This window comes from Brachycentrus maculatus, unplaced genomic scaffold (assembly GCF_059751285.1).
Source record: "Brachycentrus maculatus isolate JH-2025_06_01 unplaced genomic scaffold, ASM5975128v1 h1tg000010l, whole genome shotgun sequence".
Taxonomy (NCBI): domain Eukaryota; kingdom Metazoa; phylum Arthropoda; class Insecta; order Trichoptera; family Brachycentridae; genus Brachycentrus; species Brachycentrus maculatus.
This window is the reverse complement of record NW_028280764.1, coordinates 1,414,308-1,429,220: the sequence shown is the minus strand read 5'-3', so window position 1 is coordinate 1,429,220 and position 14,913 is coordinate 1,414,308. Positions and strand designations below refer to the sequence as shown.

Here is a 14,913-nt window from a genome sequence, read left to right as displayed (position 1 = left end):
CTTACTCAAATGGGTGCCTAACTCCGTTGCACTTACCTTGAACGTAAGCACTTACTTGCATGTGAAAGTCATTAAAATAAAAATAAAATTTAATTAATCTTGACCATGTTGACAGAGCGCCCTAATTAACCGAAACGCGCCTCACCCGAGAGCAATGGAGGATTAACGTAATCATTTCCACGTCATAAAGCGAGTCCAGAGAGCAATATTCCACTGAATTATTCTACCTGCTAATGTGTATATAGTACATAACGAACTTCACGCAACAGAAAGTAGATACTACCCTCTCTTACTTATTTTATTATAACTGCTCTCGTTTTGTTAAAATTGACAAATTCTTTCAATTTGTCCATTTTAAGATTAATTTAATTTATATTTTTGATTAAATGGAAAATATTCTAACGAAAATATATTAACGGGTTCCCGATATGTTCGATTTGGTTAATTCGGAATAGTCTAGCAACTTACTACAATGCTGTTTTTCAATAAATATAATAATTAATTTAGGGATATTTTCAAATATTCATCGTAATTTAACATACTTCTTTATTTTTAATTCATTGAAAAAACGTATTCCTATACAAACGGCGATTAAAATAAAAAATAATAAAACATTTCCTGTGGGTGAATTTGACTTGTCACTCAGAATTTGGAAATCAAATATTTCTTACTTAGATAATAAGTCCCAATTGTTATGGGAATACTTTTTGAATCTTAAAATGGTGTTGATGAACACTTTTTATGGAATAAGACTGAAAGTTGCAGTTATTTATAATTTTACTGATAAATGTACTTACCCAACAGAGCATTACATTCAAAATTTTAATAAAATATTTCGCCTGTTTACTCGTCTACCTATCTACATTATATAAAACTAAATTTGTGAGGAAAACAAGGTAAAACATTGCAAAATGCATTTCAATATATTTTCTCAAATTGTGAATTGCGATTTCAAGTCAAGTGACATCCAACAATTATTAATAAAATAAAGATTAAATCTGTTATGGGCTTTAAATTTCCGCTTAATCACTTGCTAGACACATTGGATGAGGTGTAAGCTAATACATGATTTTCAAAAAAAACTCAGAAACCGTAACAGCATCACAATAGGTTTGGTATTTGAACATATTTAATAATCCATCATGCGGTTTTATCAGAACGCAAATGGTGTTATAATGTTCTACGTATTTCTTAAATGTCATATGCATAATAATGTTAAAATACAGCGTAGTCTATTAGGAAACTTCAAAGCTTAATATCCAATAGAGACTTATTGAAAGATCGAGTTTTCTACAAAACCATATTGCGTCAAAAAAGGAACTTCAAACCCCGGTTATTTTTCTCAACTTAAGAACCTGTTCCAGACAGTATATTAATTTTTCTTAAATCATAGGCAACACTACATCTGTCAAAATGTACACTCGTTTCTCGTTTGTTAAACATAACCCCACATTCTTGTGTTTTTGGTGTTAGTACTGTTTACCGGTAAACAATATCTCTAATTATAAATCGACTTCACTGTCATGTACAGGAGAATCTTTCCTTGTGCTGTAAGTACGTCAATTCTTCACTTACTTTCATTTTACCAACATAATTATATTGTACAATTTATATGTATGCTTTCAAAACGGGATAACCTTATGTTGTCTTAATTTGAATTTTATTAAGAAATATTTTTATGCAAGAAATAATGTAGAATCATTATTTAAAATTATGATTGTTTCACATGCCTTAAGATTTAAAAAAGTATTTTAATTAATTTTAAGGATTATTTTTTTTCAGTTGTATCAGGAAATAATATCAATTAAAAGTACTCTCAAAAGTCCTTATTTACAATTAAAAAGTTTTGTTTTTTCAAAAGCATCCAATATAAGAGGAATTCTTGTTTCTGGGAGTTCAAATAGTTCCGAAACTTCAATCCTTCAAAGGGACTCGTTTGTAAAGTTTTATTCGGGAATCAAGCAAGACTCCACCAAAATGGATGCCTTGAATATTGAGAAAAAGGTTTCTGATGCTACTGTTAGTACTGACAGTGTAGTTTCTAAAGAATCTCTTGTTGAATCTGAAATGGATGAGCATACTATTGATTCTCAGCATATTCCGAGAAAGCGTAAACTAAGTGGCGAAAGTGTTCCGGGTGAGAGGACTGTAGGAACTCAGTGCGGTGCTTGGAGAGGGGAGGAAGAGGATGGAGGGGAAATCATTGTCCTCGGAAGGAAGCATCGTCAAGTGAGTCCTGCACCGACGGAGGATGAGGATCAAGTGCAGAATATTGTAGATGTCTGGATAGAAGGAGTTCCTAATAAAAAGGTTCAGTTCGGCGATGACCAGGTTTGATATATTTAATATTTTTTAATGACTGATGATATGTTTTAAACAATCTCGTATATACAGTGGATGGGGATCCACTGCATATACGAGATTGTTTAAAACGGGGGGAAATCTAAACTAATTGGGACTGTGACCTGTTCAGGTTTGGAAAAGTTCAGATTAGACAAGAAATTTGTAATGCACTAAATACATAGCTATTGTTGGGTAATATATCCAAAATTAAACACGTTTGATTGAATTTTACTTTTATTTAGAAACATGATATGCGACGCGTTTTGTCTTATTAAGACATTATCAATCACTGCAAATCCAATAACCGTGTTTAATTTTGGATGTATTACCCAACAATTCAATATGGAATTCTACCAACTGTTTGCAATTACAGTAAATTAAATACAAAGTACTTTACACTATAATTGTTACGTTGTATGTGCTTTTTACATTTCAATCAAAAAACTTTTAAAATTTCAATCTAATATTACAGAACTTGAGTTGCAATATAGGTAAAGTACTGTATACTTTATTAACTTTGCAATAATTCTTTAAAAAAATTAGGTTATTAATAATAAATGGGTTCTTTAGTCTTTCAGTTTTTCTACAAATGTCTTTCTTTAAAATTTTGTTCAGATTTTCCGGGATTTTGGATTTCCAAGGTTCTACTGTATCTCAACAGAAAATAATGAGTTTTTATTGACTTGAGAAGTGAATATAGAATTTCGAGTATTTACAGTGCTAATGACACGTTTTTAATCGGTTTAACTGTGTAACATTCACAGATTGAACATCCATATAATCTTTAACTTAAATTCAGTTTAAACGCCAAAATAAATCATTTTGTGTTATATTTGGTATTTGTGTACAAATATCTTTACATTGCTAAATATTGGTTTAAAAAAAAAACTATGTACTCGAAGTGTTTGTAATTTATAAAGAGCGAGCCAAATTTTTGAATACAGTGAGGTTCTTTTTTTTTTTTACTTTAGATAGACATATAAATAACTACTGAATATTTTAAAATGAAAAACAGTTTATTTCTGAAGATGTTTGATTTTTCGTATTGAAAAATATAAAAAAACAGCAAAAATAATGACAAAATATAAACGTTGCCACCTTTATTTATACTATTTTCTAGAGCTTTATTTTATTGATCTAATTTTTTTTGTGTTTATAAACATTCGTAACAATCTAGTAAAAATATTTTCTTTGTTTTTTTGCTTTGCGAAAAAAATGTTTGGCATTGCCATCTGTTGATGGTTTGGTGTAGATTGTTGCGAGTTTTGCCTAGATTTGAAAAGCGACATCTCTTAACTTAAATATGTAACTTGAAAATATTTTGTTATCAAAACCCAGTAGAGTTTTGAAATTTCTCCGCTAGATGTCGATAAATGGCAATTTTTATTTTTTATTTTATCTGCATTGTATCGGAATTTCAAAAAAGGTGGTCAAGCGTGGCTAAAAATAAAGCAAACCCCATGTACATATATGCGTATAATATTTAAGTAAAAGTTAATTGATTATAATTTGTTTGAAGCAAATATGAACAGGGCGAGTAAAGATTACTCAAATGTTTACCTACCGTATTTTGCTTCGCATATTTTATATTGAAATAATTCAATTGAAAAAAAAATACGAAACGGTAAAAAAATATAAATGATGCTTCATGATACAAAGGAGTATAAAAAAATAGAAAAATGTATCGTACTTTTTATTTAATTTATAAAATACAAAGATGCGAGATCTTTTGCGACTGTTTTTCAATCCACCACTCATAAGAATTTTGAACAATTTTCAAATATTTTTTTCGGTACAAATTTATTTTTGATCGTTTGAAAATATCTTCTTAATTTTTTTTTCTATTCCCTCCTCTTATATTCTCGAAGATGACTCGCAGTTATAAAATAAAATCATAATTTAAAGTATAATTTCTTGTCAGCATTTCTAATTATGTTCGCCTTCACAGTGTAGTGGTTAGTGCATTTGACTATCATCCTGAAGATCGTGGGCTCGATTCCCAGGGTGGATAAAATAAATATTAATGTTTTTCCTATTCGTACACATTTATTTAAAATAAATATTTTGTTATAGGTGAACAAGTAACACCTAAACCGTAAAAAAAATCTGCGGGATATTTAGGTGTTACCAAACTATTCGAATATTTCATAATCAGTATTACATGTACTCGTAGTTCAAAATGTCTAGACTGATATATATGAATATGTCTAGACTGTGTTTTCATATATAATTAAACTGATTTGCGAAATAATCGTGTTGCAATTTGTCATAAAATGTTTCCGCGTTGTCACTTCCACAGTTTATATCGTTTAGTATTTATTATTTTATGCACTAAAACTATATTTCTACGAAAGCATTAATGCTCGTTGTTGTCCCTTTTATGTCTGAAAAAAAGAAATTTGGCTAAAAATTACTGTTCTATGCAAAGAAGGTATGTATTTAACGTTAGATGAATTTAAAAAATAATCCGTGTAAAAAATAATCTGAAAAAATTAACATCATCCTAGAAACTTAACGAACACTAAACAGAATAAAAATAATTTTATAATCTGCTAAGGAGTAATAATATTTTACGTTTTCTCTTGGACGTGCTTCTTTTAATCGTTTCGTCTGAAATAATGTTTCAGACAAAACGATTTTCAGGTTTCAAAATACAGCAAACTTATCACGAGAAGCCGGAGTATTGACCAATATCAACAGGCGTTCGACATTTTATCTCATTTGGTTTATTTCACCAATAACCTTCGCTTCACTTATAATTCATGATACTAACCTTTTGATAATTCCTTATGAATTATCGCGGATTGAATAGGCCCTGGCCCAGGCATCGCGCCTCCAGAGTCATTGTTAGAAGATAGCTTTGCAAGGTACACAGGTAAACAGGTGAGGGAAATCTTTGGGGGAAATATTATCACGTGGAGCTTTCATCGATGTATATCGATGTATATCTAAGAGAGCTTTCATCGATACAGGTAACTCATGAACCCACTGTGACCCGTGATGGTGTGACTGTACTCAAAGGAATACGCTGCATTTTCTGTAGGCTAAAACATTTTGGTTGCCTCTCGGTTTTCGACAAAACCCGATCATTCCAATGCAATCTAGGAGAATTTGGCTTCTAATATAATCTTTTTGGAAACATTTAGCAGAGATCGCAAAATTGGGAGTTGTCTTTTTGACAGAAGCTTCATCTGCTCTTTTCTTGGCAAAGATAACGCGCAGTGTCCTGTAATTCACCCCAAAAATGCGTTTTTCTCTCAATTCTTAGATATCAGTTAATGACCTATAATTTTGGATTTATCGAATTTCACAGTATGTATGTGCAGATCCTTGCGTAGAAGCACTGGGGTCATAAGTGCATTATTATAAGCATTGAGTTCTTGCAATTGATGTTTGAAATTAATGCGTTTTCTATTTACGTAAAAAAGGGTTTATTTCGTCGCTATCCATTGTAATAGAATTCGTGTTTCCCAAATTTGTTAATGTAAAAATATGGGCCGGTTCCGTATTACATCAACAGAGGGTAGCTAACCCCGTAGAGAATTTGTGAGTGCTTTGACGACTAGACAGGGGTTGCGCTGGCGATGGCAGATTGCCTCTTGTATTCCCCGGAAAACAATAGACTTACGACTTGTTTCAAATCCTAAAAGCAATATTTGTTCTTTCTCCCTGAAAATATAAATCAAGTAAAAGAAAATAATACGTTTCGTCAGTTCCACACTGAATATTTATTTATTAGGAGTTGTATACACGTTCCATACGCGTTTATTATAAGGAGTTTAACTAAAATTTCATTAATTGTCGGCAGTAACCCTGTGGTAATATCTATGGATTTTTAATTTAAGTTTTACTCGGTAAATATAACTATTTCTCAAAATCTATTGTGATTTACTTACTGTCTATGTTCCCACTAATAAAAAATTAAAAAAATAATAAAATAATATATATATATATATATATATATATATATATATATATATATATATATATATATATATATATATATATATATATATATATATATATATATATATATATATATATATATATATATATATATATATATATATATATATATATATATATATATATATATATATATATATATATATATATATATATATATATATATATATATATATATATATATATATATATATATATATATATATATATATATATATATATATATATATATATATATATATATATATATATATATATATATATATATATATATATATATATATATATATATATATATATATATATATATATATATATATATATATATATATATATATATATATATATATATATAATAAAGAAACAGCACTTATCCCTTCTTCATCCTTCAACGTCCCAAGGACACAACTCTCAGATTCACGTGCGGTGATTAAAAAAGATACGGAATGCATTGAAACACGTATCACAATTTTTAAAATAAAGGTATTTACCAAGTAAGCCTCAAATTTAAAATGACTAAAATTTAATAAGCGGTATGCACTCGCATAAACGGCAATATTTATTTTTCTTTAGCCGTTTTTCACTGTGACTGCTTTAGAAAAAAGGTACGTAAATGAAACAAATTATGGAATATATATTATAATAAATTCGGAAATGGAATGTCAGTAATCGAACAATTTTCCAATTATTCTACTGATTTCAACCATTTATTATCGTACCTGATCACCTGGGGTTTGTGTAGTTCCATGTAAATATTGATATTGAACTATATATATTTAAATCATTGCAGTACCTATTGAAGAGATTAGAAACAGATTAAGGGTTGATTGATTGCATTCATAATTTATATTCTCAAAGTTAGATCGCCACCGATATAAGTACATATTGCATAAATACATGTACTTATGTTGAAAAAACAATAAAACTACGTACTCGTAAAGAATTCCACCAATAATAATTGTGAAAATTTATTGCAAGTCTCATTTTTATAAAGCTGACCCTTTCCGAATTTCAGGAATTCCGTTGTAAAATATCTCGGGGAATAAATATGCAAATTGGACCCAAAATATTTCAGCAAATAAGGCAAAGAAATATGTTGATTCAATATAAAAATGTAAATTGGCGCTAGTAAAAATAAATCCGTATAACGAACTATTTTTTTTTAGTAAATAATCTCGACGAACTTCTGAGCATACAAATGTTTTTAGAAACTTAAAAACTAAATAGTAAAATAAAACAACGTAATTAAAATATATAAATGTTAAACATTAATGCTAGCGTAGCTTGGTAAGTATTCCCAGAGAAAGTTGAAAATTATTTAACGAGCTTTCTTTCTTTGAAATTCCTTTGGTCCTTCAGAAATTAACGCAGTGCGAAAAAATATTGCATGGCAACGCTATAAAATAATGTCTGTTTAGTTGAAAACATTTAATTATAAAAAAGCACGATTTGGGAGTACAGCGAATTGCCATGAAAGGTGTCTGAAGTTTTATTTATTGTTCTTCCTTTCATCCGTGCCTTTAGTGTAAGGTATGGAACACTGGGTTAAGGCCGAGATCTCCAGCGTTGAATTTAGAACGCATTAAAAACTGAGCGTGGATACACTTTTAGCGCTGAGGACTAGACATGTATCCACGCTCTTTTTTTACAATATACAAATACTGGAATTTTAATATTTTTCTCAATATTTACGAAAAAAATAATAGTGTCATATATATATATATATATATATATATATATATATATATATATATATATATATATATATATATATATATATATATATATATATATATATATATATATATATATATATATATATTATATATATATATATATATATATATATATATATATATATATATATATATATATATATATATATATATATATATATATATATATATATATATATATATATATATATATATATATATATATATATATATATATATATATATATATATATATATATATATATGTGTTTTTTTAACTCCTCACCTTTCAATAACTCATATTTCTCATTATTTTTCAAAACTGCATAAATAATTATTTTTCAGTACAAAAACGGTGTTTTAAGAAAAAGAATCAATTACATCAAATGTTTCCTGGGTTTAGACAAAATTAATTTGCAACTTATCGAATATTGGGCCTTAAATGTAAGGCGTTCAGTCCCTCCAGTCTTTGGCAGATTAACGTATATACGGACCAAACTCATAATAATCGGTTGGGACGTCACATTTTAGTACTTTTGGTCCTGTTACTCGAATTCCGCTAAATACAATTCATAACATGATAGGAGAAAAAACCCCTTTTCTAAAATTCTCTTTAAAATTGGGCGAATGATAGACCCCTAGATACTTTGTGGTGGTTATAGGGTCACTTTATATTAAAGTAACCTTCCCACGCCCGCACGGGGGTCTAGCAAGCTCGCGTTTATATAAAGTTGTCACGTCGTGGTATCTCACATTTCACAAACACATTTCTTTCTGGTGACAGGTGAGGTACTGAAATGAGAATACATCTTCATTTTGTAGACAGCGTGTGCTATGTAGTAAAGTGTATTTTTAGCACAGCATCAACTAATCATGAAATGAAAATAATGAACTGTCTAAGAGACATCAAAACTTGCTTTTGTAATTTAAGTGTTTGTTCGCAGTGTACAGGTGTGCTAGAATTGTTTGTGCTTCAAATTATTATAAATTTAGCATTTGTAAAGCCATATACAATATATCTAAGATGAAAATTTCAAATCAACACAAGGGAGATTGCAACGTAGTAAATTCATAGATATTGATTTTACCATAAACTCCTTAGCTTACGAATGGTTAATTAAAAAAATATATTACTGTGAACAGAATTTTATAAATGTAGGTAGAATTTAAAAAAAAAAACTGTTATCTTTATTTTCAGTTATTGATATTTACATTATGGAGAATGACAATAAAATAAATGTTTATTTTTATAAAATCAATAGGTTTTTTTGTATAATATATACTTCATCAACTTTAGCTCTATTTACTGGTATTGAAATTAGTGAAATTCGGTTCCCGCTTACCTTTATTTTAGCAAAAAAAAATCTTTGTGAAAAAAAATGTAAATACCTGTTTGGTAAAATAATTTATTAAAAAAATACTACGTAGCAATGCCCTTTATAGAGGGATGTTGCATTTTAATTACGCAAACGTGATGTTAGTTTTTCATCAAAATTAATAATCACAATATTATTTATTGTATTCGATTGGATATTGTGCCTGTATTTTTAGTTTGACGTGTCAAAAAGTTTACTTCCGAAAGAAGCACGAAATAGCGAAAGCTAAAAAAACCTAATTTTCATTCCGTGCCTTATTATAAAGGCAAACCATTTCTTTGTTAACTCTAATATTATTCAAGACCAAAAGGGTTTTTACCTCCATTTTATAAAGTCTTTCCCAATTCCCGGTAATTTTGATTCCAAGATTTTTTCTTCGAATTCACATTATAAAGTTTCCTTTTGCAATTTAAATATGCTTTATCCGAACAAGCGACGAATTTAAAAAGTTTCCAATGAATTTTTATAGGAGTTTTTTTTTTTTTAAATTCATTCACACAGAAATACGTATTCTATTTCAAAAATTGTCCTATTGTTATCACTGCAACTGTGTACAAAAGAAAATGTATTATGCAATAAAAATGCATCATGTGTCTTTTAAGGATATTTATTTTTAACATCCCTCTCCATAGTCTACAAAGCATGATGCGGTATAAATACAAGGTCAATTTTAAGAAGCTTAAAGCTTGTTTAAGCCAAACCAATGTTTCTCATGTTAAATGGTATTTCGACACAATGGATTGTATCAGAGCTTTTTTTAAAGCCAATCTATTAAATTAGAACGCTTTCTGGCTTATTGGACTACCATCTCTTCGTCATAACTGGTCTTGTGTTAATTAAAATTGAGTATCTTTTTCGGAAAAGTAATAGTGTATGCATCACCTTCTCGCACTGAACTAAAATGGCTTCACTTCACCCAGCGCATAAATCTTCAATCTCTCTCGCTACTTTATAATATTCTTCACAACCCCAATGCACTTAAATATCTTTCTGAAAACCTTATATACCTCTCAGATCATGGTCTATCACTACATTCTTCCAAAGAAAGAACACTTTCCGTTCCCCGCCAAAACACATTATTCTTCAGTAATTCCTTCTCTGTCCAAGCGCCCAGACTATGGAATGAATGAAAAATGCACCTTCTCTGATAACTTTTCAGAAACGTCTGAGACATTGCCATCTATAAAATCCTAACTGTCCATCACATCACATCCCTTAGTTTTTCCCTCTACATTATTCCCTAAACTACCTTTTTATTTAGCCTTCCTTATTATCATCATTTATTTTTATTTTCATGAATATTGAATAAAATATAAAGAAGTTGCTTAATTAATACAACAGTAATAAGTAATTTATAGTTGTTTTTAATGTTCAAACACTATCTACCCTCTGATTGCAAACAGGTATTTAAGGTATCAAACGTTTTGACCAATATCACTATATTCTGTGTTTGGTTGATTGGAAGAAATTGCTTTTTAGCAATAACCCCGCCAATGTACGCATTTATTTTCTGTACATGAAGTTTTATTAAATAAATAGTGAAGTTCAAACTATCTATATTTAATTACTCATGCTTTTTAGTAAATGAATACTTTGCACTAAACGCGTCGTTAAAGGGCGCCCTTGTATTATCTTAGCGTGTAGAATAATGTTATGATATACAGCTTAAAACCGAAAACTGGGTCACAATCACAAAATCTTATTAATGCCATCGACTCATTTCGGGGAGGAAATTTGAATAAATGATCCATTTGGTAATAGGGGAGGTATTAGGGTATTACCTACTTACACAGTACACTAATGGTAATGTAAGGTTTATCAGCCTGCGTGTGGTAGTGGTTAACTTGATTAACATGTATGAATTTGTATTTTGACCATTATACATAGTTTGTACTCGTACGTTACCATCGACTGAACTAATGCCTAAGTGTGGGAAAAGAATAGCTGCTTAAAGTAGCCAGGGTCAACTGTGTCAAGTTGCCTCAGCAGGGCAATGTGCAATTTTAATGCAAAAATGTCATTTTGCACTTACAAGCATTTTGAGCAGCTATAATCGACGGAATTGGTCCACCTGCGTATTGTAATGGTCAGCACGCTCTACTACCGCTCTGGAGGTCCCAGGTTCGATTCCCAGGGGAAGAAGGGGATCAAATAAATATAAATAATTTTTTCGCTTTAATATTTATTCTATATTACCCTGGAATGGTACCTAAAGCGGAGGGCTGATCACCTTTCCTTCATGTGTTAACGATCAAGATAACTCTTTATAATCTCAAGATAATCTCAATTATATGATGCAGTGCCCTATGCACCATTGGGGTGCGGATAAGGGTCTGAAGAAGAACTGTAATCGACAGCTGCAGTTGATGTGCAGTCATGTGTATGAATTTTCAAATATTTTATTGTGACTGCAGAACTCCAGCAACTTGAAGCAGTTGATCTCGACTACTTTACACTGCTTGTCTGTTTCTACTGATCACCTTGCCTTTATGTAACTTTGATAAATATCGCGTACGCTCTCTACAATGTGATTCTGAGTGCAGATAGGGAAAGGGGTAGAAAATATATTTCTAGAATATATGAAGAAATAGAATCATAATGTCACATTTCATATGTGCATATATTACAATACAAATATTTTCCCTGACATTTCTCGCATAAAAGGGCAAAGTATAATTCCCTCCTAAAATATTTTGTGACCTTATCCATTGGATATTCCTGATTCAGTGGTTGATTTTGATCACCACTACTGACGTCGTCTGTCTAGCGAAATAAATTTACATAAAAAGTACGTATTTAAATTGATTTTCAAAGAACCGTAATTTTTTCACAAAAAATATTTAAATTTGAATGAATTGTAGCTATGAATAGTGAAAGCTTGTGTTCTATGTTGCATTGCTGACCTTTAAAATTATAAAACAAATAGGTCAGAATGAGAAAAAGAACATTAAGTAAGTTATGACACAGAATTGATGCTATGACACTATGCCTGCCCAAATATATATATTTTTAGATTAAGTTTTTATTGACTTTTCTTGGTAGTTAAATAAAACAACTACTTAGCTTTTTCCGCTTTATTTTACCTGACCAGCGACCTGGTTTTGTCATTATTGACATCATTCACAGTCTGATGATGTCGCTAACGATGAAATAGGTTTCTGGTCAATTAAAATAACAACTGAAAAATCTGTTTATTTGTTGTTTTATTTCTAATATAACTAGAGATATTATTATTTTTTATTGGAACATTGTAACTATCTAAAATCGGGGTGGATTCCCGTTATTTCGACTTCAAATCGATTCCATTTATTTAATAATAATTAGGAAAAAAAAAAACTGTCAACTGGTGAAGATGCCCGATATTCCAGGTGCATGCATGTCATATTTTCCTTATCAGTGCTGTACGTACATACAGTTATTGCCTAGTAAAACCCGCCATTTTTGCATTTAATAACCTTGTTTTTGTTTTGACGTCGGTGTTAGTATTAAATTATTTAGTATATAGAGGTAACGATTCCACATCCTTAACAAGATGGTACTTTTACCTCACCTTATGTAACATCACTCAAACAATCATCTCGAAACATTGTTAAAAGACTTACTCTCAAAAATATTTATTTTCGTCCACATTCAGGAGCATTACTTGAAGTGTATCAGTTCTAGCATAGCTTCCTCCGCTCTCAGACTTAAAAGTTATAATGATGTATGTAAAATTCTTTATAGATCACTATAAAAGTAGAAAGCAACGAATGCGAAAAATAATAATAACGTATAATTTCATCAGTGCAGGGCAGCCTTAACTTTTTTGGACTTGCTTGCTTTGTTAAGAAAACAACTAAAGTTAGAAAAGACGGCTATAAAAACAGTGCTACTTATAAAATTAGTTTTAATTAAACTTTTCCAACACTTAAAGTTGACCAAGAATGTTTATGTTTATTTAGTTATTTAAAACAATTCAAGTATATATTTATAGATTTGGCGTTTATTTTGTAGAACTCAATTTTTATTTATGTATTAAATGTTAAATCAAACACTGATTTTTTGAGTCTACTAAGTTGTATTTTATTGTTAAAAAAACATATAAAAATAACAAGGTGAAACGCTTGTCACGAAATTTGATTTGTGTTTTTTAACAATAAAATACAACTTAGTAGACTCAAAAAATCAGTGTTTGATTTAACATTTTATACATAAAACAATTTATTTTATGTTTAATCTTAATGTATTATTTAAATCTAATATAAGTCGCTATTTTTCCCTCCTATCACGTGTATTTAGCATGTCAGTTTCGCAGCACAATAGCATTTTTATTACAAAGTAGTTGTTCGCTAATCGAAGATAGTGTCATAAAACTTATTGTCTATGCCTGAAACGAATAAAACATATTAAGCTTTATTCTTATTACAAATAAATTTCAAATGTTGGTATTCAGCATAATATTCTCAGCTACAAATATTGGCATCCAGAAAAATATTCATAGCTTCAATAAATACGATGTTTATGAATACTTGTAGCTTTTTTTTGTGTGGCAAGGTCAGAGTGAGGATCTTAGTTTTGTATTCGAGATTACCAATACTATATTGGTTCAATACCGCATATTTCTATACTTAAATTTTCCGATGATTAATAATCTGAAATTATTTTTGATATTGATAAATGTACCGGTTGGCTTCTTGATTTTATGCTTTTGGCAGAATATTTTCAATAATATGAGTCGTCAGTCTCCCTTTTCAATCTTCCATCAAGTAAATTACATCCTGTATATTATAGCAAACGGTTAGACGAATATCGGCTAACAAACTAAGTCTTCCGCAGAATAATTATTTTTGAAGGAGCCGCCGCATACGGAAGCCTGTTTCTTATTTATATGATAATACTGAAAAGGTTGTGGTATAAAAATACACATGAATATTTCATAGCAACCATTATCGTTTATTTTTCTGTCTTTGTCTCACGTTGAATCCAAAAAAATCCCCAAATTGATATCCATTTTCCAAATGAAATTTTATTTTTATTGTGCAAAATAGCAGAAATTTCTGTTGGTAATAGTTTTGGGTACACAACGCGATTTTGATAGGTTTTGCTTGACTTTGGGAAAACACACGTGTTAATATTATTTTAACATTTTGTTTTTATTTGAACGATATTTTGTTAGCTTTGTCATGTAATTTTTGCGAAAAATAATGATTTTAAATACTAAAATCCATACAAAGTTGTGCATTACTTTCCAAAATATATTACATTATTTGATTATAAATACGGTATAATCCAAATTAGGTCACGTTTTTCTACTGGTAATCCGCTGTGTTTTGTAGATTCAATCTTCACATTTTTATCGTTTTTTATCTCGAAACTTTCTTTAGAAGTGCAACAAGCCGATTCAGACCCCTCCGTGATAAATAAACCACGAGCTAAAGCTCGGATCGCTTGGGATAGGCACTTAGTAGATACTAGGTCAAATGGACCCTTTTTCATACATAATGACCAAATAAAACTAGATTACATTTTGATGT

General features: G+C 29.8%; 1 protein-coding gene and 1 long non-coding RNA gene across 3 annotated transcripts in view; one reads left to right on the top strand and one right to left on the bottom strand.

The window, feature by feature from the left end:
- The first annotated feature begins 1,415 nt into the window (after positions 1-1,415).
- Positions 1,416-14,913, top strand: part of LOC148313544 (uncharacterized) — an 82,295-nt gene continuing 68,797 nt past the window's right edge. The window contains exons 1-2 of one of the 2 annotated variants that reach the window (XM_088261647.1): positions 1,416-1,550; positions 1,783-2,331. In XM_088261647.1, the coding sequence (XP_088117773.1) occupies positions 1,524-1,550; positions 1,783-2,331 (576 nt within the window). In that variant the 5' untranslated portion in view covers positions 1,416-1,523. Of the gene's footprint in view, positions 1,555-1,782; positions 2,332-14,913 lie in introns of both variants that reach the window. The other variant, XM_088261654.1, reaches the window with a different exon arrangement.
- Positions 4,187-6,899, bottom strand: LOC148313545 (uncharacterized). The gene is made up of 3 exons (XR_015837681.1): positions 6,801-6,899; positions 5,117-6,012; positions 4,187-4,727 (listed from the first exon to the last, which is right to left on the bottom strand). It is a non-coding gene; the product is annotated as an uncharacterized LOC148313545 (long non-coding RNA).